The 27,188-nt window shown below is 40.5% G+C and overlaps 1 protein-coding gene across 5 annotated transcripts in view; it reads left to right on the top strand.

Moving 5' to 3' along the window:
- The first annotated feature begins 4 nt into the window (after positions 1-4).
- The window catches only part of Alg9 (ALG9 alpha-1,2-mannosyltransferase), a 64,722-nt gene continuing 37,538 nt past the window's right edge, over positions 5-27,188 (top strand). For 2 of the 5 annotated variants that reach the window (XR_011375798.1, XM_070038416.1), the window contains exons 1-11: positions 5-179; positions 908-1,046; positions 2,359-2,493; positions 5,594-5,664; positions 7,105-7,193; positions 8,833-8,968; positions 10,802-10,889; positions 11,061-11,166; positions 19,624-19,746; positions 24,250-24,404; positions 26,860-26,989. Coding sequence is in view for 4 of the 5 variants with exons in the window: in XM_070038416.1 (XP_069894517.1) it covers positions 61-179; positions 908-1,046; positions 2,359-2,493; positions 5,594-5,664; positions 7,105-7,193; positions 8,833-8,968; positions 10,802-10,889; positions 11,061-11,166; positions 19,624-19,746; positions 24,250-24,404; positions 26,860-26,989 (1,291 nt within the window). In the remaining variant the exon portion in view is untranslated. Of the gene's footprint in view, positions 180-444; positions 686-907; positions 1,047-2,358; positions 2,494-5,593; positions 5,665-7,104; positions 7,194-8,832; positions 8,969-10,801; positions 10,890-11,060; positions 11,167-19,623; positions 19,747-24,249; positions 24,405-26,859; positions 26,990-27,188 lie in introns of those variants that run through there. The other 3 variants (XM_070038417.1, XM_070038418.1, XM_070038419.1) reach the window with 3 other exon arrangements.

Raw genomic sequence — 27,188 nt, 5'->3', positions numbered from 1 at the left:
GTCTGCGCCTCCGCCGGCTTCCTAGAGCGCCGGGCTCCACCTTCTGCCCCTCACGCTGCCATGGCGAGCCGAGGGGCTCGGCAGCGTTTGAAAGGCGGCGGGGACCCGGCTCCCGCCACCAAGAAGCTACGGAAGCAGCCGGCCAGCCGGGAGGCGGGCGGCGCGGAGCCCCGGCCCGAGTACGCGTGCGGGGCGGGCGCGGCGGGGGCGTGGCCGGCGGGCGGCTGGGGCGCGGGGGCCGCGGGGAGCGCGGGGCGGCGCGGGGCGGCGCGGGGCGGGTCGCGGGGCTTCCGTCCGGGTCCCCTCGGCTGCCCTCGCCCCTCCGCGCCCCCCAGCCCGGACCCCGGCACCTTCCCGCCCGCACCCGCAGCCCCTCTCCCCCCGGCCCGGGCCTGCGGGCTGCGGCCGCACGCGGTGGGAGGAGGTCCTGCCCCTCGCGCGGCCGGAGCCGCTGGCGTCAGAGCCGAGGGGACGCGGGGGAAGCCTCGCGAAGGCCCCGGGGAGGAGGGCCTGGGGCCTCCGGCGAGGCGCCGCTGGCTCGCGGTGAACGGAGTGTCGTGCACGCCACGAGCCAAATCCGCGTATGACTTAAAAAGCTGGGGGTCTTCATTCCACACCCATTCTACCGAGGAACACGCTTTCTGCAGCTAATATGAGACAATAAATAACGAGACGGCACAAACGGGTCTACCTTCTTTTTTAATTTTATTGTGAAAATACCATACAGAGGGGCTACAATTACATGGACAAGATAGTACATTTCTTATCGAGTATTGTGGCCTCCTCCTTTGTTTCCCCTTCCCATCCCTCTCCGCCCCCCACCCCCCTCTTCTACCTTTTTGAGAATGACTTCAGTGCCTTGATGTGATATGGAGGCTTTGTCTTCTTTGGCTTTCTTTCCGGGCAGGTTATCTGGGAACAAAGCAAGCCAAGTCTGGGCACCTGACGGTTCTACCGCTTTCAAGTGTCTTCTGTCAGCAAGGTTGTGCGCTGCCCTGCTGAGCAACATCTCTGACTGTGATGAAACATTCAACTATTGGGAACCAGTAGGTGATTTCTTTTTCCTTTGCGATGATGAGGAATTAAACTCATGTCCTTGCCTATGCAAACAAAGCAAGTGCTTCACCCTTAAGCTACGTCTCCAGGATCATTTTTGGTTTTGGCTTTTGTTTTTGACTTTCCTACCTGGGAATCAATTTAACTAGTAGGAAAATAATTTTACTCTTGTATAATTAAAGCTGTTGATTACCTGGTAGGTTGTATGAAATTGAAGTTTGCATGAAATCAAAGGTGTTATTTGTACAATTTTAACTTTTTTAAAAACAATTTTTTGGAGGTTTTTTTTTTTGGCCAGTCCTGGAGCTTGAACTCGGGGCCTGGGCATTGTCCCTGAGCTTCTTTTGCTCAATGTTACCATTTGAACCACAGCACCCTCTGGCTTTTTCTGTTTATGAGGTATTGAGGAATGGAACCCAAGGCTTCATGCATGCTAGACAAGCACTCTATACCACTAAACCACATTCCCAGCCTGGACATAGTTCTTAAAGTTAACACTACAAAACTTGGAGGAAAATTGTTCTGAGTTCTCCTCAGGTTCAAACCCCATTCTCTACAGGTGATCACTTCTAGCTTTTTTAGTTTATTCCTTCTGGTGTTTACCACAACAATGTTACTCAATAGAATGCTAATAATTCCATTTCTTAATTTATACGTTAAGAATAATGTTGACTTCCTATTAAAGAAAATTGAACAGTTTTCACATTTTGTAGCAAAAGGAGAATAGATACTTGGCATGAGTAGTTTAAGGAGGATACAAGATTTTGATTTTTCTGTTTTGGCTATTTAAAAAATTAAGTGACTAAAACTTAAGGTTTTCATGTTCACCAAAGAGCAGTTTTATAGAACTTATATGTTAAAATTGTTAATATTGGGTAATTTTGTTTTCTTATCCATTACATTCAGATGTTGAGAACTTAGTATTTTTATGTACTTATGTCTTTACCCCAAACATCACCTGTTTCCTCTTAATTAGACTTGGGAGAATTTTTTTTTTTTTTTTATTTGAGAACATACTGTACAGAGGGGCTACAATTACATGGGCAGGATAATGCATACAATTCTTACCAAGCATTGCAGCCTCCTCCTTTGTTTACCCTTCACCTCCCTTCCCAGCCTCCCCCCTCCCCCCACCCAATTATACCCCCCTCCCCCCCCCAACCGACATTGTAAAGCTGGTTTTGACATGACATTTTGTACTTCTCATTGTTGCAACAGGTCCACCTGAATCCTTAAATGACTTGTTTGTCCCCATCGACTTGGGAGAATTTTAAGGCTGATTGCTTCTGTTTTTTCTTTTAGACACACTACCTCATCTATGGGAAGGGATTTCAGACTTGGGAATATTCCCCGGTGTATGCCATTCGCTCCTATGCCTATTTGTTGCTTCATGCCTGGCCAGCTGCATTTCATGCAAGAATTCTACAGACTAATAAGGTGAGGGAGGGGACCTGAAAGCAATCACAGCTAATTAAGAGGTGTTCCCTGGAACAGCGGAGAATAGGACAAAAAAAAAAAATTGTAATGAAGAAAGCACTTTTTTTAGGTGAAGTCTTGCTGTGTTGCTCACACTTGTCTTGAACTGTTGGGGCTCAAGTTATAATTGATCCTCCTGCTGTGTATTTGGGCTTATAGGCCTAAGCCACCATGCTCACCTAAGAGGATTTTTTTTTAAAAGAAAAATTTATATTCATTATTTATCAAAGTGCTTTGACTATAACAATGATGAAGTCCCTGCTTTCTGAGAACATACGGTTTAGGGGACCACGTACATATTGAAAAAGTAATTCTAAATGCAGAGGGTAATGTGCATGGATTAGGAAGGTCTCATTTGAGTGCTGAGTAGTAATTAAGTAATAACTGGTACTTAACTTAGTTTTTATAATTTTTGACTAGTCTGTCTTGGTGTGGATTATTTTGGAGTTTATTTTGCTTCTTGGTTCTTTTTTTTGTTTGTTTGTTTGTTTTTTGGGGTCTGGTCATGGGGCGAACTCTGGGCCTGGGTGCTGTCCCTCAGCTCTTCAGCTCAAGGCTAGCACTCTACCACTTGAGCCACAGCGCCTTCCGGCTTTTTTCTTTTTGCTTATGTGGTGCTGAAGAATCGAATCCAGGGTCTCAGGCATGCAAGGCAAGCGCTCTACCACTGAGCCACCTTCCCAGCCCTGCTTCTTGATTATTTAGATTCATGCTTTTGGCCAAATAGGTAAAGTTTTAGATTTTTAGTATTTTATTATCCTTACTAATTTGCTTCTTCCCTACTAAGACTCTTAATACATGAATATTAAGGTTTGGTTGGGGGTTTTTGTTTGTTTGTTTGTTTGTTTGTTTGTTTTGTCAGTCATAGGGCTTGAACTCTGGGCCTGGGTGCTGTCCCTCAGCTCTTCAGCTCAAGGCTAGTGCTCTACCACTTGAGCCACAGTGGCTTTTTCTGTTTATGTGGTTCTGAGGAATGAAACCCAGGGCCTCATGCATGCAAGGCAAGCGCTGTAACACTGAGCCACCTTCCCAGCTCTGAATGTTAGATTTCTATAATTATTTAATCTCACAAAGTCTCTGGGACCCTGTGTATTTATTTTTTATTTCAATCTGCTTTTTTTCTCATTATTCACTCTGAGTAATTTTTTTCTTCCTTTTTTTTTGGCAATACTGGAGTTTAAGCTCAGAACCTTATCTTTGCTAGGCAAGCACTCTACCACTTCAGCTATATCCCCAGTTGTATTTTGGTCTTAATACTGAATATTTCACTAAAATCCCTGATTAGTGTCAGTGGCTCATCAGCTGAATCTCCTGGGTTCTTGTCAGCTGCGTATACGTCTTATTCCGTTTTTTGCAAAATACCTGAAGTTTGCTAGTTACGAAGAAAAAGAGGGCTTATCTGGCTCATGATTCTGGTGGCTGGAGGGTCCAACAGCGTGACACCAGTGTCCTGGCAAGGATTCCCTGACTGTCACATGACAGAAAAGCCAACAGGAGCTGGCCACATGCAGAAGGGGCATGTGTGTACTCAAGAAAACAGTGTACTTAGTTTATAGCATAACCCTCTAAAGGTAGCTAATCCAGTCCTATGAAAGAACATTAATCACTTCATGAGAGTGGAACCCCTATAACCTTATTACCCTTTACTAGGTCTTACATTTTATAAGTGAACCATCTTAATATCACCATTCTGGTGACTGGGATTCTAGCACATGAACCACTGGGACACAACCCATACCCAAACCACAATAGTACACTAAGTTTCATTTCCTTTCTTCTGTTCCTCATACCTCATTCTTTTTCATGTCTTTTGTACCACCCAGCACTTCCAGTTACTAAGTTAGATATTAGAGATGGGGGTATTATTGTCTTGCCAGATGTAGTTCTTTTAGTTAATTCATGTAAAATTTTAACTTTGTGTTGGTTCTCTTTCCCATTCCATGAGTAGTCTTTAAACAGACACTGCACCAATCATATCTATAATAGTGCTCATCATATAGCAGATTTTCAGTATGTTTCACTGAATTAATTAATGAAACTGGTAATTATCTCCATCACTTCATTGAACTCATTCTTGGAATTTTGTTGGTTATAGTAATGGACAGAAGTTTTATATTCTTGTGTAGGGCATATTTTCTGAGGAATTCAATACCCTTGTTTGTGGGATGGAGACAATATTGGGGTTGAACATTTGGCTTAGTGCCTGCTAGACAGGTATTCTACCATCCAGCCCTCAGTGCTTCTAAACATTTTATAGCAAAAACAATTTGATATATCCATATTGTGTTATTTTTAATCTGATACTTTTAATTAGAAAATAAATAAAAATCACATTACAGTAGTTTGGAAGATTGGAGGAAAATTATGTAAATTTGAAATTGGCTGCCATAATACCATTCTACTCTGTTCTTTCCATTTTTGTCATACATATAGAGATTTCATAAGGACCTCGTTTTATCTTAATCCTGTATGATGCATTTTGCTTAGTATTCTGTAAATAATTGGTACTTAAAACATTGCGACTACTTATTCTTAAGTGGTTGGTGAATGAATGAGCATTATATTGAAAGAAGTTTCCTACTATATTCATCACAATAAATTTTAATGCCTGTGTAATAGCCTGTGAAATGTAGTATAACTTAATCCTACTCCTGTAATTGGATATTTTGTAGTTTTAACTAAAATATTAGTGCTGCGATTGACATTTTCAACGTAGGGAATGAAGTTCCTTATCACTGCTAGAGTGATGCTGGTGGAGGTATGGAGTCTAGTGACATGAAAAATGTGTGTGGACGCCGGGCACCGGTGGCTCATGCCTGTAATCCTAGCTACTCAGGAGGTTCAAAGCCAGCTCAGGCAGGAAAGTCTGTGAGACTCATCTCCAGTAAACCACTAGAAAACCAGAAGTGGCGCTGTGGCTCAAGCAGTAGAGCACTCGCCTTGAGCTGAAGAGTGCAGGGACAGCGCCCAAGTCCAGAGTTCAAGCCCCACAGCCAAAAAAAAGAAAAATGTTTTGGTTTCTCTCTGTGACTTCTGTTCTCTTGTTCTGGGTTTTTTTCAGATTCTTGTGTTTTACTTTTTGCGATGTCTTCTGGCTTTTGTGAGCTGTATTTGTGAGCTTTACTTTTACAAGTGAGTAGAAAAGCTTTGCTTCTAAAAGTTCTAGGAGATAGCCTAATATATCAGCCCTCTGATAGTCTAAGCAGTGATCCAAAATAGAAAACACTTCTAGCTCCTGAAATATGATGTCTTGTTGAAAAAACAAGGAAAAATACTTCTGATTTTATCATTAATACTCTGCCACTAAATACCACGCCATTAATTTTAGTTCTGTGAATACATATGTAGTTAGTCTTACTGGGATTTAGTAGAACCAAATTTGGTCCTAAAATGCAGGGTAATAACTTACCTTTCTCCTTGAGCCTGGCTGATGGACAACTATTCGTAATGTGAAAGCCTGCTCTGATTTGTACCCAGTACTTTTTACACAACATAGCTATCAGTTGATTGAATATTGATGAAACTATTATTTATTTAAGTGTTTCAGTAGTAAAAATAGCCACCCTTTTTAACACTTTATTTTAATAGCACCTCAATTCATTAAAAAGTGCTTGGGCTTAATGGTCATTATTAAAGATTTTCCCCCCAACTCATTATATCAGATAAAAAAAAAAGTGTTTGGCATGTGTGAAAAAACAAAGCCACTATTGCCTTTGAGGATTACAATGACAAGTTGGTCTTTTTAGGGATTTGGACTTGAATTCAAATCATCTTCTTTTCCATTATGCCCCAAGTTGAAGATTTACTCCAAATTGCTCTGGACATCTTGTGAAAATTTCTTTAATGAGCTAGACTTCTATCCCAGAAGTCAAAAAGCTATGAGAAATAAAGTTGTAAGAAGAAATTATGGTAGAAATAAATCATAAAACAGGGAAGTCACAAGAAAGGATCAGGAAAGCCAGAAATAAAAATCAATAGAAAGTTAATCATTTATCAAGTGTTGTTAAAGTAAGAATATATGGTAAGTACATTCAGTGTTTTAAAGAAGAGAAAGAGGGAACTGAAAATGTGAACAAGAAACAGACTACAAAATTATGCAAATTCAAAAAAATCAGAACTTCTAGAAATGAGAATATATTATTGAGTACTAAATATGTAATATGTACTTAATATTGACATTTTAAATTCTTCAGCCAGGTAATTTAAACAGATTAGATACCACTAACAAGTACATAAGTAAAATGGAAGATTGATTTGAAGAAATTACTAAGAATATAGTATAAAGAGGTTAAGAGCCAGGCACCAGTGTAATCCTTGCTACACAGACATTTCAAATTAAGAAAAACATGCTTGCATCAGAAGTATCACCGAAGATCTGAAAATCAAATACAGAACTATTTTGGCAGGTTTGTTAGCGATTTCATATGTATTAAAAACTGAGACACAGGAAAGAAGCTCCCTAGCTACAAGGAGAGAATATATACTTACATCTACTATCAATGTGCTAAAAACTGATTTGATTTGAAATGTCCAAAATCTGCTATGAAAAATTAGTTTTTGCCTTTCTTCTAGGGCTGTGTGCAAGAAGTTTGGGCTGCATGTGAGTCGAATGATGCTGGCCTTCTTGGTGCTCAGCACTGGCATGTTTTGTTCATCGTCTGGTAGGTGAAAGGGAGGCGAGAGGGCTCACCGTGGCTCACCAATGCCTTGAAGGAACTACTTGTCCAAACATAGTTTATATTTAACATGTCAAAAGATTTCTAGAGCTTAAAAGATACTTTAAGCAGGGTGCTGGTGGCTCACATCTGTAATCCTAGTAAGGAGACTGAGATCTGAGGAGAGAGAGAGCCAGAGAGAGAGAGAGAGAGAGAGAGAGAGAGTGTGTGTGTGCAGCAAGATTATTTAGCATTGATCTGTGAGAGTTGTACCTCATATTTTTTCTTTTTTCTTTTCTTTCTTTTTTTTTTTTTTCATTTACTTAGCTACTACTAGAATTGATTTTTCTTTTCTTTTTTTTTTTACAGTCGTGGGGCTCAAACCCTGGGCCTGAGCACTGTCCCTCAGCTCTTCAGCTCAAAGCGAATGCTCTACACTTGAGCCCCAGTGCCACTTTTGATTTTCTGGTGGTTTATTGGAGATTCTTATCTCATGGACTTTCCTGCCCTGACTGGTTTTGAACTGTGATCCTCAGATCTCAGCCTCCTGAGTAGCTAGGATTACAGGCATGAGCCACTGGCACCTGGCTTAGCATTGATTTTTATATGGAAGTTTCCTGGAAGTATCTAGTTTTGTGATGTTAGTTGAGGCGCAGAGATACAGACCCTGCTGAGTCTTTAAATCTTATTCTATTTGTTGTTCTTGTTGTAGTCTAAGGAATTTTAGAGTAATGAGGACTTATGAAGCAGGAGGGGAAGATGTACATTTTTGTTCCATGTTGTGAAATACTTTATTGCTATTACAGAGGCCTTGACTATGCCCATTTTCTCTGGTGTATATCATGACAAGATTGTGGTAGAGGTAGATAGAGTAGAGCTGAGGACCAGTCTATCTGTGTTGGTGGATGCAGGATGCAAGGCAGTGTTGCCTCCTACCTGGCCCTTCAGAAACCTTCCCAGATCGCTGTATGGTACATAATAGGACCAAACACTTTCAGAATGCCAGGAGATACGTTTCAGAAATAAATTGTCAGCAATGACTTAAATCTTTAGAAGTATATTCCCTGCTTTGAAATATAACTTAAGGTCTCTCTGGAGAAACTGGACTTTGGTAAATTTGGATTTGAGATACAGTCGGAAGAGAAAAAGTATGGGCAATACTGTATAACTGTGAACCATGTGTTGGTGCCCAAAATACAGGAGTGATAAAGTAACATAGTTTAACTTGTTCTTTTTGTTTGTTTGTTTTTGGTTGTTTGTTTGGTTGGTTGGTTACGGGGCTTGAACTCAAGGCCTGAGTGCTGTCCCTGAGCTTTTTTGCTTAAGGCTAATGCTCTGCCGTTTTGAGCCACAGTGCCACTTCTGATTTTCTGGTGGATAGGAGTCTCACAGACTTTCCTGCCTGGGCTGGCTTCACACTGCAATTTTCAGATCTCAGCCTCCTGAGTAGCTAGGATTACCTTTGTGAGCCACCAGTGCTTGTTTTGTTTTGTTTTGTTTTAGATTACTCCTTTACTATTTCTAGTAGCATTGCTCCGAGTATAATCTTGGTTATTGGCATTTCAAAATATAGGTAGGTTGGTAATTATTGATATTGAATCTTAGACTTTTATTCCTTCTTCCTTTCATTTCTTTCCTCTTGCAGCATTCCTTCCCAGTAGCTTCTGTATGTACACTACATTGATAGCCATGACTGGATGGTATATGGACAAGACTCCCATTGCTGTGCTGGGAGTAGCAGCTGGGACTATTGTAGGCTGGCCATTCAGTGCTGCACTTGGGTAAGAGCTTATCATAGTGTCCCATATGTCACTGGACTTAATGGCAAATCCTAATTTTGGATTAGCTCCAAGTTGTGTAGGTAGCACCTAAAGTTAAATGAATTAGTTTGACAAAAATACTGAGAAGTAAAAGCATATTTCTTCATTTTTTTAAAAGCTCCTCTTCCTTCCTTCCTTCCTCCCCTTTCTTTTTCTTTTTCTTTTTCTTTTCCTTTTTCTTTCTCTTTTTGCCAGTCCTGGGGTTTGAACTCAGGACCTGGCCTCTGTCCCTAAGCTTTTGTTCAAGACTAGCACTTCTATCACTTGAGCCACAGCACCACTTCTGGCTTTTTTCTGTTTATGTGGTACAGAGGAATCTAACTCAGGGCTTCATGCATGCTAAGCAAGCATTCTACCACTAAGCCACATTCCCCTTCCTTTTCCCTTCTTTTCTTTTTCTTTTTTTCTTTTTTTGGGGTGGGCGGTCAGTTGTGGGGCTTGAACTCTGGGCCTGGGTGCTGTCCCTCAGCTCAAGGTTAGCACTCTGCTTATTGGTGCTGAGGAATCGAACCCAGTGACTCATGCATGCAAGGCCAACACTCTACCATTGAGCCATCTTCCCAGCCCCCATCTTTTCTTTTTGTACCAAGTCCTGGGGCTTAAACTCAGGGCCTGGGCACTGTCCCTGAGCTTTTGTGCTCAAGGCTAATACTCTACATCTTGAGCCACAGCACCACTTCTGACTTTTTTTGGTAGTTAACTGGAGGTAAAAGTCTCATGGCCTTTCCTGCTTGGGCTGGTTTCGAACCTTTGTCCTCAAATCTCAGCCTCCTGAGTATCTAGGATTTTAGGCATGAGCCACTGGTGCCTGGCAAAGCATATTAAAATACTTGTTGTTATGATTAATCCTAATTTAAATGGTAACTATTAAATATCTACCTGTTAGATTTATAAATATTCTTTTTTTTTCCTTTTTCTTTTTTTTAAATTAAATTTAATTTTATTTGTGAACATACTGTACAGAGGAGTTACAATTACATGGGCAGGATAATGCATACATTTCTTACCAAGCATTGCAGCCTCCTCCTTTGTTTACCCTTCACATCCCTTCCCAGCCTCCCCCTTTCCCCTCAATCCCAATCCTTCGCCTTACCCCCCTTGCCCCCCCCCCCCCCCACACCGACGTTGTAAAGCTCGTTTTGGACATGACAACTTGTACTTCTCATTGTTGCAACAGGTCCACCTGTATCCTTAAACAACTGGTTTTTCCCCATCTCCTCTACAAGTTATACTGACATCAAATATAGTGAAAGCAGGGGTTATACTGTGGGGGAGGGACATACAAAGCAACAAAGAGATAATCTATAAATATTCTTTAATCATAGAAAACTCTGAGAATTACAATCATTAGTGCTTTAAGAAGATCCCAAGGGTTTGAGTAATTTGTGTTGAGATTATACTTCTCTTGTATCCAGGCCTTTTTGACTACAGCTGATTTTCTCACTTTCTACCTTGTGCTGTGCATTTTCCTGCTACTCAGGCTAAAGATCTGTTTCCTTCTTTTTTGCTCTAGTTTACACCATGTTCAAGGGAATCTCTGGTTTCTTTTAACTGATATATTTGAAATGTCCATTACACAGTAGCTCACTATTTGTTTCCTGAGTGTCTGTGGCATGCTTAGCTCTAATGGGTCCAATGAAGAGAAGATGTACTTTCACATACCAGCTTTCTTCCCTTTCTGCCACTGGTAGAGATGTTTTATTCTCAGTTCAGCATAGGTGTGTGTGCGTGTGAATGAGATCGATCTATAAACATTTTACTTACCTCCCCACTTTGGTTTTTTCTGTTAAATAGTTTGCCAATTGCCTTCGATTTGCTGGTCATGAAACACAGGTGGAAGAGTTTCCTTCGTTGGTCACTGGTGGCCCTAATTCTCTTCCTGGTGAGTTTTCTTTTTTGTTTTGTTCTCATGTTATGATGAAAGCAACTTCTGATGTGGGAAAAGAAAACATTCAGAATTCATTTTGTTTTACATTCACAGGTTTATCTATTAACATTTTGAGAATAATCCCAGAACAAAACTCTAATTGTTGTGTGTGTGTTGTTGTTTTAGGTGCCTGTGGTGGTCATCGACAGCTACTATTACGGGAAGTTGGTGATTGCCCCTCTCAACATTGTTTTGTATAATGTCTTCACTTCTCATGGACCTGATCTTTATGGTAAGTTTTTATAAAATCTGGGGAAGGGTTAGAAAGTAGCTTAATGTATCAGGGCTTCAACACTTTAATTCAGCTGTCTTATTTCATCAAATACAATTTGTCTTTGCTGGAAGTCTTCTTACTTAAAAATAGAATGACATTTGAATGGAGCACAGTGAGGACAGGTAGCTACTACTACTTCCCTTTGATTATGGGATACTCAGATATTGGCTCTCTATCCTCCTATTGATTATTTCTAGTTTTAGGGTTAGAATTTTGAGAATGGTTGGGTGTACCACAGCTTTTGATGCTTCTCCCCTCCCTCCTAAAAGTTACTTTTTTCTCTTGTTAGAAAATCCAAGTAATAGGACTGGGAATGTGGCTTAGTGGTAGAGTGTTTGCCTAGCATGCATGAAGCCCTGGGTTCCATTCCTCAGTACCACATAAACAGAAAAAGCCAGAAGTGTTGCTGTGGCTCAAGTGGGTAGAGTGCTAGTCTTTAGCAAAAGAAGCTCAGGGACAGAGCCTAGGCCCTGAGTTCAAGCCCTAGGATTGACAAAACAAAAAACAAAGGAAAATCCAGGTAACAAAAAGAAAATAATCCAACCCCATCATATTATATAGCTAATTAATATTTGGGAGAATACTCCTCCATATAATTTCTATGCATATACACATTTGATGCCACTTTTTTTCTTTTAAACATGCATATTTAGTATCGGGAATTAGAGGAGAAAGTTTGGAAATCTGCAAGGTGTAGCAAATGAGAATGGAGTCAGTAAAAGAGGGTTGGTGGCTTGGTCAGTTTAGTGTTAAGAGAAAAATTGAATGCCTTTAGTTTGAGGTGAATACTGTACCCCATCACCACCTTTCTCCCGCATCCCTTTTGTTTTACTTGACTTCTGAGGACATTAGAATGAACAGTTATAGGGGAATTAGCTAGATATCTTCCCATTAAATTAGCCAAATCAGTAAATATTTTGCAAGGGAGACACTTTTTAACATTCAAATAAATAGCTAGGTGCCAGTGGTTCACACCTATAATAAATTGTAGCTACTGAGGAAGCTGAGATCTGAGAATCATGATTCAAAGCCAGCCTGGGCAGGAAGGTCTATGAGACTCTCTTATCTCCAGTTAATCACCAGAAAACTGGAAGTGGTGGTGTGGTTCAAAGTCATAGAGTGGTAGCCTTGAGCACAAAAAGGCTCAGGGAAGTGCCAAGGCACTGAGATCAAGCCCCAGAACCTATAATAATAAATAAATCAAATAAATATAGCTTCTTCTGTTTTAATCTTTTGGGGATCCTTAGACTTTTCTATATATATGAATGTCCTGACTCTGCTACAAAGCAGTCGATATTCTCTCTCTTCCTTCCTATAAATTTGTGATGTTGCCAGCCCTTTCCATGTGCCTTGGCCACATTGCTAGTAGATCCAATAGTTTGTCTGAGGAGCTTGAAAGTAAGAATCTGAGCCGGGTGCTGGTGGCTCACACCTGTAATCCTAGCTACTCAGGAGGCTGAGATCTGAGGATCGCGGTTCAAAGCCAGCCCGGGCAGGAGAGACCGTGAGACTCTTATCTCCAATAAACCACCAGAAAACCGGAAGTGGCACTGTAGCTCAAGTGGTAGAGCACTTGCCTTGAGCTGAAGAGCTGAGGGACAGCGCCCAGGCCCAGAGTTCAAGCCCCACGACCGAAAAAAAAAAAAAGAAAGTAAGAATCTGAATGAGATACTTGAGCTTCCTGAGATTTAGAGAATATTATCATCTTAGGTGGCAAGTAACAGGCTAAAATAAATAGTGTTGTATTCAGTGAATTGAATTCACAAACCACATAGTTGAAGAGAAGTTGTTAAATGAAAGAACTTTAAAAGACTCCTTTTTATTTCCTAGATTCCCAAGGATAGGTGAAAAGCCTCCAGTTTTAAGCTTTTGCCTCTAGATGTCTCTCTTCAGCCAGGAAAAGTTGGCAAATTTAAATTGCCCATTGTTTTTGGTTTACTTGTAAAATTTTATTTGACTTCTGGAGACAATAAAACCAATAAAATATGGGTTGTGTGGTAAATACTGATTTAGATGTATCCCATTCTGTATTGAGGAATAGATTGAGTTTGTGTTAATTCTGAAAAATTGGCTTCTCCATTTTCATAAATAATTTATTAGATGTTGATTGTTGTTGTTGTTGTTGTTGTTGTAGGGCTTGAACTGAGGGCCTGGGTGCTGTCCCTTAGCGTTTTTGCTCAAGGCTAGCACTCTACCACTTTGAGCCACAGTGCCACTTCTAGATTTTTGGTGGTGAACTGGAGATAAGAGTCTTACAGACTTTTCCTGCCTTGACTGGCTTTTTTTTTTTAAAAAAACAAAAAAATCTTTATTTCATTTTTGTGGACTGGCTTTGAACTTTGATCCTTAGATCTCAGCCTTGTGAGTAACTAGGATTACATGAGCCACTGACGCCTGGCTGATGTTGATATTTTGATTGCTTGTTTATAAAAACCTTTTGTGAGGGTTTATAACAGGGCTGTATTTTCTCTGGCCTCTTTAGGTTGGTGAGGCTTTTTAATCTACTGATCAGATAGATGGAGACAGTAGGGAAGGAAAATCAATTTTGGTGTGAGTTTGTGTTTTTAGTATAATGGTGGTTGGTTAGGCCTTAGCACAGTCTATGGTCTTTCCATGGACTGTGGCATTTGCTATTCCATTCAGCCGTGTTTTACTGAAAAAGCGTCTTTGGGACTTTTTCCTTCCTACTTTGATGACCTGCTATTTTAGATAAAAAATAAGTTTGTTGGGACAGTGGGGATTGTTACATGGGCCACAATCAGGACTACAGCTAGAATGCTGTGGTCAGCTGCCTTTAGGGAGCTGCTCCTTGCTAGTAGACATTTTGTGTTTTTACCTTATCTTTGAATCTGACGGTTTCTTTTTCTTCTGATTTTCATTTGTGGAAAGAGTATTAACTTTTTTTGTGTGTGTAGCTTACTTGGAGAATATTGCTTTCATCTTAGAAGTAGAATCCCCTATATATTCTAGGTTTACAGTAAAAAAAAATTGTTGACAATGTATGAATGAACAAATGAATAAATGGATGAGTGAATTTTTGAGTGCCTTAATTGCAGTTGTGTCCCAGAACCACCTTGGTTAGACATATTGTGGTGATGGCTTGGGCATTTCTTGATACCAATTAAGATGAACAGATGTAAATATTTTGTGAACATTGCTTCCATTTGGTAAATGGCACGAGTCTTTTATCCTATACGGTTATCAAATAATGAGACAGTGTGTCTTCTGTCTTAGAAACTCAGCTCTTCCTGCTGCTTAAATGTTTGACACTAGCTTGCATTATACTGGCTATTTTATGAGTTTCCTGGTCTAGATGCCCCATTAAATATGTTAGATACACACTTTATCTGGACATTAAAAATGGTTTGTACTGACCGTTTCTGTATACATCTTTTGGTGCCATTTCTCTTGTATAAGTACAAGCCTACTTTCTGCATATGTAGATAGACTTCAGTTAAAGAATCACTGAAGCTGGATGCTGGAGGCTCATGCCTGTAATCCTAGCTACTCAGGAGGCTGAGATCTGAGGATTGTGGTTCAAAGCCAGCCTGGGCAGGAAAGTCCATGAGACCCTTATCTCCAATAAACTACCAGAAAACTGGAACTAGAGCTGTGGCTTAAAGGGTAGTGCTTGGCCTTGAGCTGAAGAGCTGAGGGACAGTACCCAGGCCCAGAGTTCAAGCCCCACAACTGACAAAAAAAACTTTTTTAAAAGAATAATTGAATAAATTGACTTTGAGCACTTGCTTCAGGCCCTTAGAAAGCTGCAGAAACACAATAATTAATGGGACAGTATGTTAGGTGCTTCAGGATGGTAGGGAGCAAATCCTTCTGCTGATATTAGGAAAGGTATGAGGTCTGTGCCCAGGAGGAGGAGTAGGTATTTGCCTAGAAAGTGCTGGAATGGGGTACACTTCAGATGGATTATCATGTGTAAAAACTGCTGAAGAACAAAGATCAAGTAGTGGATTATTCTCTTAAACATTACTTTTACAGGTTTGATTGAATTTTTGGTGGAAACTATTCTAGTTTTATGAACATGTCTTCAGTCTCTCCATTATGATTGTTATATAAATACTTATTTTCTCCATTATTCCTAGTTGAATCAGTCTACATTTTGGGGACTAGATAACATACCATTTGTGTGTGTGCGTGCGTGTACGTGTGCACATGCCTGTCCTGGGGCTGAACTCAGTCCCTGGTTATTATTCCTGAGCTTCTCTTGCTCAAGGCCAGCACTCTACCAGTTGAGCCACAGCTTCACTTTTGGCTTTTTTGATAGTAAATTGGAGATAAAAGCCTCATAGACTTCCTTGCCTGAGCTGGCTTCAAACCTTGAGCCTTAGATCTCAACCTCTTGAGTAGCTAGGATTCCAGGTGTGAGCCACTGGTACCTTACTTATCGCTAGCATATTTTAATGATATTCCCCATGTGAGCTGACTTCTTTCTTTTGAAGTAAAGGAAAAGGAGTGTCTCTTCACAGATATTAGTTACAACTTTCTGTTTATTGTGTATTTTGTGCCAGAAATTTTATGTACTGTCTACTTTCCCTTCCCCAAATTCTGTGAGATAGGCATTATTTATCCTTCTTGCCCTGTGAGAAAGCTGAGCTGATAGTGAGGAACCCACCATCCAAGGTAAAAATTAAAAAATACTTAAAAAAATAATTACAGGGATGGGAAGAAAGCCCAGAGCTGTCTTACTCCCACGCCTGCAGCTTTTCTACTGAAAGCACCCTTAGTAAACTAACACAACCAACAATTTGGCCACTGTGACAGGACAGGAAAATAAGCTTGCAAAAACAGGGAGCATGTGTTGAGAGTAGCAGAGGTTAAGATTTGACCCAAGGAATGGATGAAGCTAACTTTTGTAGTTCCATGCATTGACTTAAAGGGTGATCAGGCACGGGGAGCCTGTGGAGGGCTGGGATAGCAGAGCGACATGCATACTGGCAGGCTGTTTCACATGGAGTGTTGAAAGGAAGAGTGGACTAAGTAAATAATACTTAGCATTTAGGACATTTAGAGATTTAGAGTAGTGTAGACTAAAATTGCACAGTCATGAACAAATATCTCTTTAAGGTCAAAGATTAGCAGGTAAAAGTTAGCACAGTAGAGAAGGAAGTGATTGATTTTGCCTCTGGTAACATTTCAAGGACTCAGATATTGATGTCCATGAGTATTTTTGTCTGGTGGTACTCTGAGGAGTCCATGCCTTGGCAAAGGTTTTATAGGGCCCTTATGGGAAAATCCCTGAGGTAAGACAGAAGGTTTACTCAGGGATACCACTCTGAAGCTTAGCTTGGTGCCAGTGTTTTATCAACATCTTTCAGGTCATGAGACAGGAAGTTTCAGAAGGTGAAGGTGAATTGCCTTGTTAGAAGGCTAGCTGTTTCCTCCTTTTGCCCCAGTGGAGTGGAGGGGGAAGGCCCAGGAGGTGTCCTGAGGCCTGCTTAGAGTTGACTCAACATGAGGCAGAACTATTCTAGAGCCTTTTCTCCTTTGTTAATCATTTCTGTGGAACCTTGCTGGCTTTTCCCTCTTGGTGGTTCAAATGTGACATTTATAAGGATGATTTATTATAATTTAGTTCCTGCAGCTTTATAAAATTACAGTTCTGTGAAAAGGTTCCCCTTCGTTCAGTCTGTGGGACAATCAACATTATTCCTTCTCTTTTTAGCTTTTTTTAAAAGCCCCCCATAGCTCATCTGAGTAAAAGGAACTGAGGTACTTTCCATAAAGAGGGAGATGGGTGAGTCACTCCCCTGCAGATTCTGCTGCCAGCTTGCTCTCACCTTACCTCTTGCACAGTTCAGTGCTTAGCTTGTCATTCAGATGTGCTTTTTCTACAAGTTCAGCTTTGATGCTTTGTGAGCATCAGCATTGAGCAACTCCCTGGATAGAGATAAAAGTTTATGTTCCATTTGCCCCCCTAAGGCAGTGAGTGTCTTACCAAGTAGAGAACACTAGTCAACAGAAGTGTCCTCTTTGCCCTTATTTTTAAGACTGGCCACTTGAACTTTCTTCACTTTTGGCTTATTCTCAGGTTTTTTGCTCCATTCTCCAGGGAAAGAGTAGTCTGTTACGAAATGTTTACAGCCTTGTTGGCAACTTGATTTTGGCCCCCCCAATACATAAAAATGATTGGGTTTACCAACTTAATTCTTTTGGTTCTATATCACAGAGTATATAATATCTAGATGAAAACACATCATACAGCAAGTTGTGGTGGCGACAAGTACTAGCTAGAAACTAAAGAGCTTCTCTGAAAAAGCAATCTGTATTTGCAAATATCAGAGAAAAAGACTTTTCTGTGGAGGCTGTGCATCTGTGATGCATGATACAAAGGATGCTCCCCTTCTCTCTGCTTATTCATTCTTTTTTTTTTTTTTTTTTTTTTTTTTTTTTTTACAGGCTCAGATTTCTAGAATTCTGTTAAGAAAAAAGGCCCGTCAGAGGTTGATAGCATTTCATCCATCCACATAGTGGGTCAGGAGACGGTGATGCTTGATTCTAACTAGAAAGCTCAGTTTAGGCAATATGTTGTTAATATTCACAGCAGACATAACCTCTGTTTTGTAACTAAACCCATCTTTTTATGTAAACTAAACAGTTAAATAGAATGAAAGATTAAAAATGTCTCTAATAATGCCAGGTGTGGTGGCTCATGCCTGTAATCTTAGCTACTTAGGAGGCTGAGATCTGAGGATCATGGTTCAAAGCCAGCCGGGGCAGGAAAGGCTGTGAGGCACTTATCTCCAATAAACCACTAGAAAACCAGAAGTGGCGCTTGTGGCTCAAGTGGTAGAGCGCTAGCCTTGAGCTGAAGAGCTGAGGGATAGCCCCCAGGCTCAGAGTTCAACTCCCACAACTGACCAAAAAAAAAAAAAAAGTCTCTAATAAATACATCCTTGGACAGTGCCTCTGCTCCTAACAACCTCAGTCATTGTATTTATCATGTACCCTGCCTACTTAAGGTACTCCCTTCCCTTTTACTCCTCCTCTATTTCTTGAATTAGGACTTTGGTTCCTAATCTTCTTTTGTTGTGCAAGCTGCAGAAATGCCAGTGTTTTTTGTTGTTGTTGTTGTTTTTTTCCTGAAGACTCCTCTATCTCCTGATTGCCCTTTATTTTTGTAGGTTGTGGGGCTTGAACTCTGGGCCTGGTTACTGTCCCTCAGCTCTTCAGCTCAAGGCTAGCACTCCACCACTTAAGCCACAGCAGCACTTTCAGTTTTGTGGTGGTTTATTAGAGATAAGAGTCTCACGGACTTACTTGCCCGGGCTGGCTTTGAACTGAAGTCCTCCGATTTCAGCCTCCTAGGTAGCTAGGATTACAGGCGTGAGCCACCAGCATCTGGCTTCTGATTGCCCTTTCAGCGATGTGAATTACAGAAAATTGCTGTGGTGCAAGGAGGGTGTCAGACAGTGATTAAACCCTCACATGTCAGTCACACCTGATAGAAGAACCTACCACCGGCACAGAGCGGGCTGGCTCAATATTCTGACTTAAGGATTGTGAATTAAAGGGTAAAAATGTGTGTGAAGCTTGTGTTTTCTGTCAGATTGCTTCATTCTGAGTCCTTCAGGCCTCTGAGCAGGGCTTGGGTCTCTGAACATGAACCATAAAAACATGAGTTGTTGCTTTTTGTGATGCTAGAATGTAAGTAATCCCTATAAGCAGATGAGAACAAAGTGGGAGAGACTGAGTAGCTCCAACCAAGTTTCATTTATTAGTTTCTCTTGGTCTGCAGAATGCTGAGAGAGTAATTACATTCAAATGGCAATTTGTTGTAGTTGTTGTTGCTTGTTTTTGTTTTTGTTTTTAGCTCTATGTGGTCCTGTGTTCTTAACCTATTTAAATTGTTCGGTGGTTTCAGAAAGTATTATTCCTGTTTAGGTATGGTACTTCAGGCTAGGTAGGGTGAAATTTTTGTCTTAGTGTATTTGTCTCTCATAACAAAATGCCTGAGTCTGGGTGATTTATAAAGAGCAAATGCATTTTTCATGGTTCTGGAGACAAGTGTAAAATCAAGCCTTTTGCTAATTTGGTGTCTATTTAGGGCTGTGTCTCTGCTTCTAAATGGTCCCTTGTTGCTTTATCCTTTGGAAAAGAGGAGCTCTATGTCTTTGTAGTAGAAGAGCAGAAGATAGAGTATATTTTCTACAGATATGAAATATAGCTGAACATTTAAAACTTGATTTCTAGATAAAGCATCTTGACCAAACTTCTTTCTTCCCATCTTCTGCTCTTATGCTTCCTGTGTGTGGCTGAGCGTGAAAAGGGGTAGACACGTCTCTCATTCTTTACTTGGGGTGCTGGATCCTTCATGTTAATTGAACAAAGATCATGAAGAGTCAATACTGTGGGTATTGAAGACACCATTAATGGCTCCTTACCTTTTTTTTTCTTTAGGTACGGAACCCTGGTACTTTTATTTGATTAATGGATTTCTGAATTTCAATGTAGCCTTTGCTTTGGCTCTTCTGGTCTTACCACTGACTTCTCTTATGGAATACCTGCTGCAGAGGTTTCACGGTGAGTAACTCAAAAGATGGTGTTTGGGGAGGAAAAAGCCAACTAGTAAGATATGCCAGTACATGAACAAGAATTATTCTCCATTTTCTTTCTATAGAAATGGTTGGCTCTGCTGACTTTTTCAGTCTGTATTTATAGGTTATTTGGACTTATCTGAAGATTTGGTTAGTTTTATATTTCTTCAAGAGAGGAAGTTATTATAATTTACACAATCATCCAGGAAAGCAAACATATTTATAAAATCTTAAAACGACAAGCCTGTACAAGTCTTCAGTCTTGTAAAGAAGTATGATAATCCATGCTAGAGGCAAACATGCTTTGAGAAATTATTCCAACTAAGAATTTGAAAACAAACACATAGGAATTCCTTGAAATGGATAGTGAAATAGGGAGAAGCTCTGAATTTCCTAAGAAACACGAGTCTTCTCCGGGTGCCATTTGTTTGGTTTCCTGTGGAAGGTTTGGTGTGTCATTTGTTTTACTTGCTCTGTTCTGTACTGCACAGCTGGTGTTTTCTCAAGTTGTCGTGGCTCTGGTGCCTACTGTTTCTTGAATGGAAGACAGATTTGAGCAGAATTCATATGGGCTTTGGAAAGATTTAACTTCAGACTTGTCAATCTGATTTGGATGCCATATGATTGATTCCTGTCCAGCCTACCCTCAGTTCTGCTTTTATTGTTCATGGTTCATAGGGGAGTTTTCTTTGTTAAATGTTAAAATCTTAATTTTTTTTTTGTTTAGGACTCTTGTTTTAACATAAGCATATTTCCATTATTCTAACAAAATTAACCCTTTAAAATAATCTAATACCTGTCGAAAATCAGATTTTCTATATTGTGTGGAAAAGCAGGACATAATCATGATGTTAATTTTTTTTTGCCCCTCTTGGGACTTGAACTCAGCCTGGATGCTGTCCCTGAGCCTCTTTGTGCTTAAGGCTAGTGCTCTACCACTTGAGCCACAGTACCACTTGCAGCTTTTTTTTTTTTAAAAGTAGTTTATTGGAGGTAAAAGAGTCTCATGGGGATTTCTGCCCAGGCTGGCTTTGAACTGTGATTCTCTCTCAGCCTCCTGAGTACCTAGGATTACAGGTATGAGCCACTGTCACCCTTCTGATGTTGCATTTTTTAAAGCTTTGTATGATGCCTCTTGTTTTATTTTTCTTCTAAAGATTTTTAAGCCAGATATTCATCTTACCTAGTGTCCTGCATTTTAGATTCAGCTATTTTCTCTCTTGAGGCAACTAATTCCTCTATCCCTTGTATTCTCCTCTCCTCTCCTTTCCTTTCCCTTCTTTCCTGTTTTTTGTTGTTTGTTTTTTGTTGTTGTTTTTTTTTGTTGTTGTTTTTTGTTGTTGTTTTTTTTTCTTAAGTGCTGCATTTTGGACTTTGGGCCTTGCCCTTGCTAAGCAGTTACTCTACCTCTGGGTCTTTTTGCTTTATTTATTTTGCAAATTGGGTCTCAAATTTATGACCAGGCTGGCCTAGCCCTCAGTCCTCCTACGTACCCTCTCCACATAGGATGGCAGGTGTGAACCATCTTATCCAGCTTTATTTGGTTGAGGTGAGGGTCTCACAAACCTTGCCCAGTCTGGCTCAAATTGCAATCCTTCTGATCTCTTTTTCTTGGTTAGCTAGGCTTGCAAATGTGAGCCTCTCTACCTGGCTAACCTCTTGTTTGCTTGCTTGCTTGCTTGCTTCCTTCCTTCCTTCCCCCCTCCCCTCTCTCTCTTTCTTTCTCTTTCTTTCTCTCTCTTTTATCTCTTTTTCTCTCTCTTTTATCTCTTTTTCTCTCTCTCTCTCTCTTTCTTTCTTTCTTTCTTTCTTTCTTTCTTTCTTTCTTTCTTTCTTTCTCTCTCTCTCCCCCCTCACCCACGCCTCTGTCTTTTTCCTGCAAAAAGCTTTGTTTTCATTTGGTCCAAGGCTTGGGAAAGACTTCAGGATGGTTAGTTAGGAAGCCCAGAGGCTAGAAGGAGAGACTCTCATGGAAACACTAATGTCAAGTTAGGCAGTGATGGCCCTCAAAGGCTGCTTGACTCTGGGGTCTTCTAGTCCTTGAGGGTGAGATGTTTGAAGAGATATTCGCCTAGTCTAGCCCGAGGGGCTGCCAGCCTGTAGAGGTTGGTTAGATGACCACTCATCTTCTTGATGAGCTTCACCTATTCATCTAGGAAGTAGTTCTCCAGGAAGTCACAGAGATGGGGGTCTATGCCAGCAGAACCCAAGACATGAAGATCCAAAATGGCTTGGTTCAGGTTCTCCAGGGCCAGGGCAGCTTCCATGACTTCCACAGCTTTACCCCACTCAATCTTGAGAAGGCTTTTGTACATCCTGGAGCAGCGCATGGCCACCATGCTGGTCTGCATCTTCAGGGGACAGTGGGTGCCCTCTCACTTCTCTGCCAACTTGCAGAAGAAGTGTCCCACACTGTCCAGAGCCAACATTGTGGCGATTGAAATAGTAGCCCAGAGAGAATTACGTGTAGGAGGCCTGCAAATGCAAATTGACCAGCAGCAGATGGCAGCCTCCACCACAGTGGAATAATTCTGATGAATCTGCAAGGTCATGGCTAGCCATCGATCCAGAGCTAATCACAAAAAAAGATGGAGTTGGTTGGAGACTGGCAAGAAGATAAGGGTCAGTGGAGAGGAGATTCAGAGGCAGTTGGTGATGGAAAACAAACACTGTTGAAGCAAGACACAGACCAGTGGGACTGGCACCTGCTTTTCCTCCTTTGTATTCCTTAAGGATTACTTTTTCTTGATAGTGCTGAACCACAATTTAACCCTGCATACTGTAGACATGGGGGACACCAGGGGGCACTGTGCTCCCACCCTTAGACAGCATTTTTCATACACTTTTGTTTTCACTAATGTAAGCACAGTAGGAGATGCCTTCACTGTGGGTTGTAGTTATCACTCAGTGCTCCTGTACCTAACCACAGGAACTTTCCAGCAGTGCTTGGATTTCATTGTTATTCTTTTCATTCTTTTCTATGCTTTAAGCACATTTTGTTTTGAGATTCAGAATGGATAGGTATTAAGAAGAGAAAACTTTTTTTTTTAATTTTAATTTTAATTTTAATTTTTTGTGAACACACTGTACAGAGGGGTTACAATTACATGGGCAGGTTAATGCGTACATTTCTTAACAAGCATTGCAGCCTCCTCCTTTGTTTACCCTTCACATCCCTTCCCAGCCTCCCCCAAGAACAGAAAACTTAATAAGCCTACTTCTTTGAAATGGTCTTATATTTAACTTGAAATAAATGGCTACCAGGCTTGGGGAAACATACCTGTAACCTCAGCACCCAGGAGAGTGAGATAGGAGGATCATGAGCTCCAGGCTAGATGTGACATAATGAAACCCTATCTCAAAAAGCAAAACTTAGCAGGGTGCTGGTGGCTCATGCCTGCAATCCTAGCTGCTCAGGAGGCTGAGATCTGAGAATCACAGTTCAAAACCAGTCCGGGCAAGAAAGTCCGTGAGACTTATCTCCAATAAACCACTAGAAAACCAGAAGTGGTACTGTGGCTCAAGTATAGTAGAGTGCTCGCCTTGAGCTGAAGAGCGCAAGGACAGCACCCAAGCCCCAGGACCAACAAAAAAAAGAAAAAAAAGAAAAAGAAAAAAAGCAAAACTTAACAAAATACCCCACCCCAACCAAAATATTCCTAAACTAAAACAAACTGATTTGTAGCTTGATGAAAAGTGTTTGAGAATCCAACTTTTTCTTCTTTTGATCTATGTCTAATGGGTATACAGATAAAAGGATTAATGCTTAAACAGAACACAGGAATTAAGACCCAGGGAATGGGTTTATGTTATGTTTTTGGTTACCCTCAGGAATCTTTAATCTCATGGAAGGACTGTAGGAAGAGAAGGCCTTTCCTTTTTTTTAATCAAACGTAGTATATTTACTAAGTTCTGTTTTATGGCTTTCATATATGTCTGGCCAAATCCAGTATTGTGCCTCCCTTTAAATTTTGGATCTCTTGGATTGTCTAGAAGGTACACTATTTCTTGTCTTGGTTACATTGGAGAAAGTGTGAACACAACTTGAAACATGATATGGGATACATTATAGTGGTCTCCCAAGTTTAAGATCAAGAGAACATTGAGGTCGGACACCTTGTATTTTGTAGAATGGCAACTTCTTTGTACAACTACTTAAAGATAATAATAATAATAAATGTTAAAAAGAAAAAAAAAGAGAACATTGAGGGCTAGGAATGTGGCTTAGTGGTAGAGTGCTTGCCTAACATGCATGAAGCCGTGGGTTTGATTCCCCAGTACCACATAAACAGAAAAGGCCTGAAGTGACACTGTGGCTCAAGTGGTAGAGTGCTAGCCTTGAGCATAAGAAGCTCAGGAACAATGCCCAGGTGCTTAGTTCAAGCCCCAGGTCGGGGGGGGGGGGGGGGGAGGGGGGGAGAACATTGAAATTAAGTATGCTGTTTTATTCTAATGTGATAAAAGGTGGATATTTTTCTGTGTCTTGCAGTGCAGAATTTAGGCCATCCATATTGGCTTACCTTGGCTCCAATGTATATTTGGTTTATAATTTTCTTCATCCAGCCTCACAAAGAGGAGCGATTTCTTTTCCCTGTCTATCCACTTATATGTCTCTGTGGTGCTGTGGCTCTTTCTGCACTTCAGGTGAGTTTCAGGGAAACATATGTGTTCATTCTCTTATACTTACTACATAACTTGCTCACAAAGCTTAAAGGCAAATTACAGTGTGTGTCCACCCATGATAGTTTGCCTATAACATTAAGCCTGATTCAGATCATATTGTTAAAGTTTTATGTGTTACAAAGCTGTTTATCATACTTTATTTGCTTATATTTGTGTAGTAGTTTGTCTCTTAACAATAGTAATCTGGTTGCTAGTAAAGATGTATTTTTTTGTCTATTCACTAATTTATTAGCTCCATAGATTTTACTGAATAGCTAATGAGAATGAAGTACTCTTTTAAGTATCAAGAGCAATGCAGCCAGGCCATTGTTGGCTTGTGCCTGTAATGGTATTTACTTAAGAGGCTGAGATTTGAGGATCACGGTTCAAAGCCAGCCTTGGCAGCAAAGTTTGTGAGACTCTTATCATCAATAAACTACCAGAAAAGCTGGAAGTGGTACTGTGGCTCAAGTGATAGAGTGCTAGCTTTCAGCAAAAAAGGAGCTTAGGAACAGGGCCCAGGCTCTGAGTTCAAGTCCCAGGACTGGCACTTAAAAAAAGAAGAATACAAACATGAGCAAAACCTAAAGTTTTGTCCTTAAGGAGTTCAAAGAAAGACCAGCAGGCAAATATTTAGACTCAAGGCATGGAAATCACTTTACCTTATACAAATGCCTTCATAGTATCATGTATTTTAATACTGGATCTTAGGCAGGACATACATTAATTTTAAACATAAGACATTGACTGGGCTGGGAAGGTGGCTCAGTGGTAGAGCGCTTGCCTTGCATGCATGAGTCCCTGGGTTCGATTCCTCAGCACCACATAAGCAAAAGAAAAAAGCCAGAAGTGGCGCTGTGGCTCAAGTGGTAGAATGCTAGCCTTGAGCTGAAGAGCTACAGGACAGCACCCAGGCCAAGAGTTCAGGCCCCACGACCAGACCCCCCCCAAGAAAAAGACATTGACTTTTTGAAAGTTATTTACTCAGATATAAAAATAAAACACAGTAATAGGAGGTAATATTTGTTATGTACCATATGTTAATAATTCTCACTGTTATAATGGGACTGTAATTATGCTCATTTATTTTTTGAACTTTTTGTTATAAAAGTGATATACAGAGAGGTTACAGTTATATGTCAGGTAATGAATGCATTTCTTTTTGAATAGTGTCATCTCTTCCCTCATTTTCCCAGAGTTTTTCTTCCTGACCCCCATCCCTAGTTATACTGAGAAAAATGAGACAGAAAGGTTAAGTAACTTGCCTGAGGTGATAGACCCAAGACGTGATGATAAAGGTGCATTTTCAGTTCACCATATGGACCACCTGATGGTGGCCCTGAGTGGAGCTAACAGCATGTGAGCTCTTCAGCTACCAGATCAGAGTAAAACATGTTAAGACTTTGGCATTCCATTAGACAGCAGTGGGGGACTTTTTGTAATCTTGGGTTAAAACCTGTCCAAGTTGACTCCCTGGCAGTTAATCTTACCCATGTTTTTACATTTCTGTGTATGGCCCAGACATCTTGGGACTCTTTCTTGTCCTCTGTTACCTCTTGATTGACAGGGAACAATTAATAGGATGGATTTTGTTCTTATTTATTGAGAAAGAATTCACAAACCTTATAGTTCTGTACATCTGTTTAAGTCAATTTTTTTTAGCATCTTCACATGTATGTATGCAGCTGTCAGCACAGTCAATTTTAGAGCACTTTAATATTTAACTTAATATTATGTCATTCATAATATGCAGATATGTGTTGCCATATCTGTGCCCATTATTTTAGTAGCAGTATATGTTTGTTCTACTTAGATTCCCAAGATGGACTGAGGATATAGCTCAGAGATAGAGTTCAAAGTTACCATGAGTGCTCTGGGCTTAATCCCTAGCACTGCTGGTATTGTGGTGAGGTAGGGAAGATGGTGGCTCCAAGCATATACATATATGTTTTATAATAATCATCTGGTTTGTTACATAGTTTATTGATAATTACCAGTATTTTTCTAGACATCTATGAAAGGAATCCTTTTTTTCTTATTGTTTGGTCATAAGCCATTTTGTTGACACTAAAAGCTTTGTGGAAACTTGTCAGTAGGGAAAATAAAGGTTAATACCTGTATCAAAAGTCAAAATACCTTATATATCAAACGAAACTACTAAAAAGCATTTTTGCTGAATTACTAAAAGAGTAAGTTATTGGGACTTTAAAATAATCCTGTGAAGCAAGTAAAAGTACATTCTTGGCAAGTTGGCTGGCTGGGCTGACCTCCAGATAGTGCAGGGGACTTGGCTTTGATCTTAGGATTTGGGCAAGTGCCTGCATCTGCTCAGACCCCTCTGTTTCTATTGCATTTGGGTTTCTGTGAGAGCTCATGATTATATGTATTCTGCAGAGTGTATCGTCTCTTTTGTCAATACAGTTGTCTCTCCTTCTAGAAATGCTACCACTTTGTGTTTCAGCAATACCGCCTGGAGCACTACACTGTGACATCAAGTTGGTTGGCGTTAGGCACGGTCTTCCTGTTTGGTCTCCTGTCTTTCTCTCGCTCCGTGGCACTGTTCAGAGGTAGATGCAATGACCACTGACGAGGCATTTCACTTCAGGGTTCGCTTGTTGCAGAATGGTTTAACTTAACACTGGGAAGGGGCCTTTCCTAAAGAGAGGGCATGTGTACTGCACAGTGGCTGGGGTATGACTTCTGAACCTCAGACTTAAAAAGGATATTGACAGTTCTTTTTTAGTGTAGTTACACATTTTTTCCTCT

Source organism: Dipodomys merriami, unplaced genomic scaffold, assembly GCF_024711535.1.
Source record: "Dipodomys merriami isolate MVZ:Mamm:240054 unplaced genomic scaffold, mDipMer1.0.p SCAF_29, whole genome shotgun sequence".
In the NCBI taxonomy this organism is placed as follows: Eukaryota; Metazoa; Chordata; class Mammalia; order Rodentia; family Heteromyidae; genus Dipodomys; species Dipodomys merriami.
The sequence above is the reverse complement of the archived record's forward strand: the minus strand, read 5'-3'. Positions and strand labels throughout refer to the sequence as shown.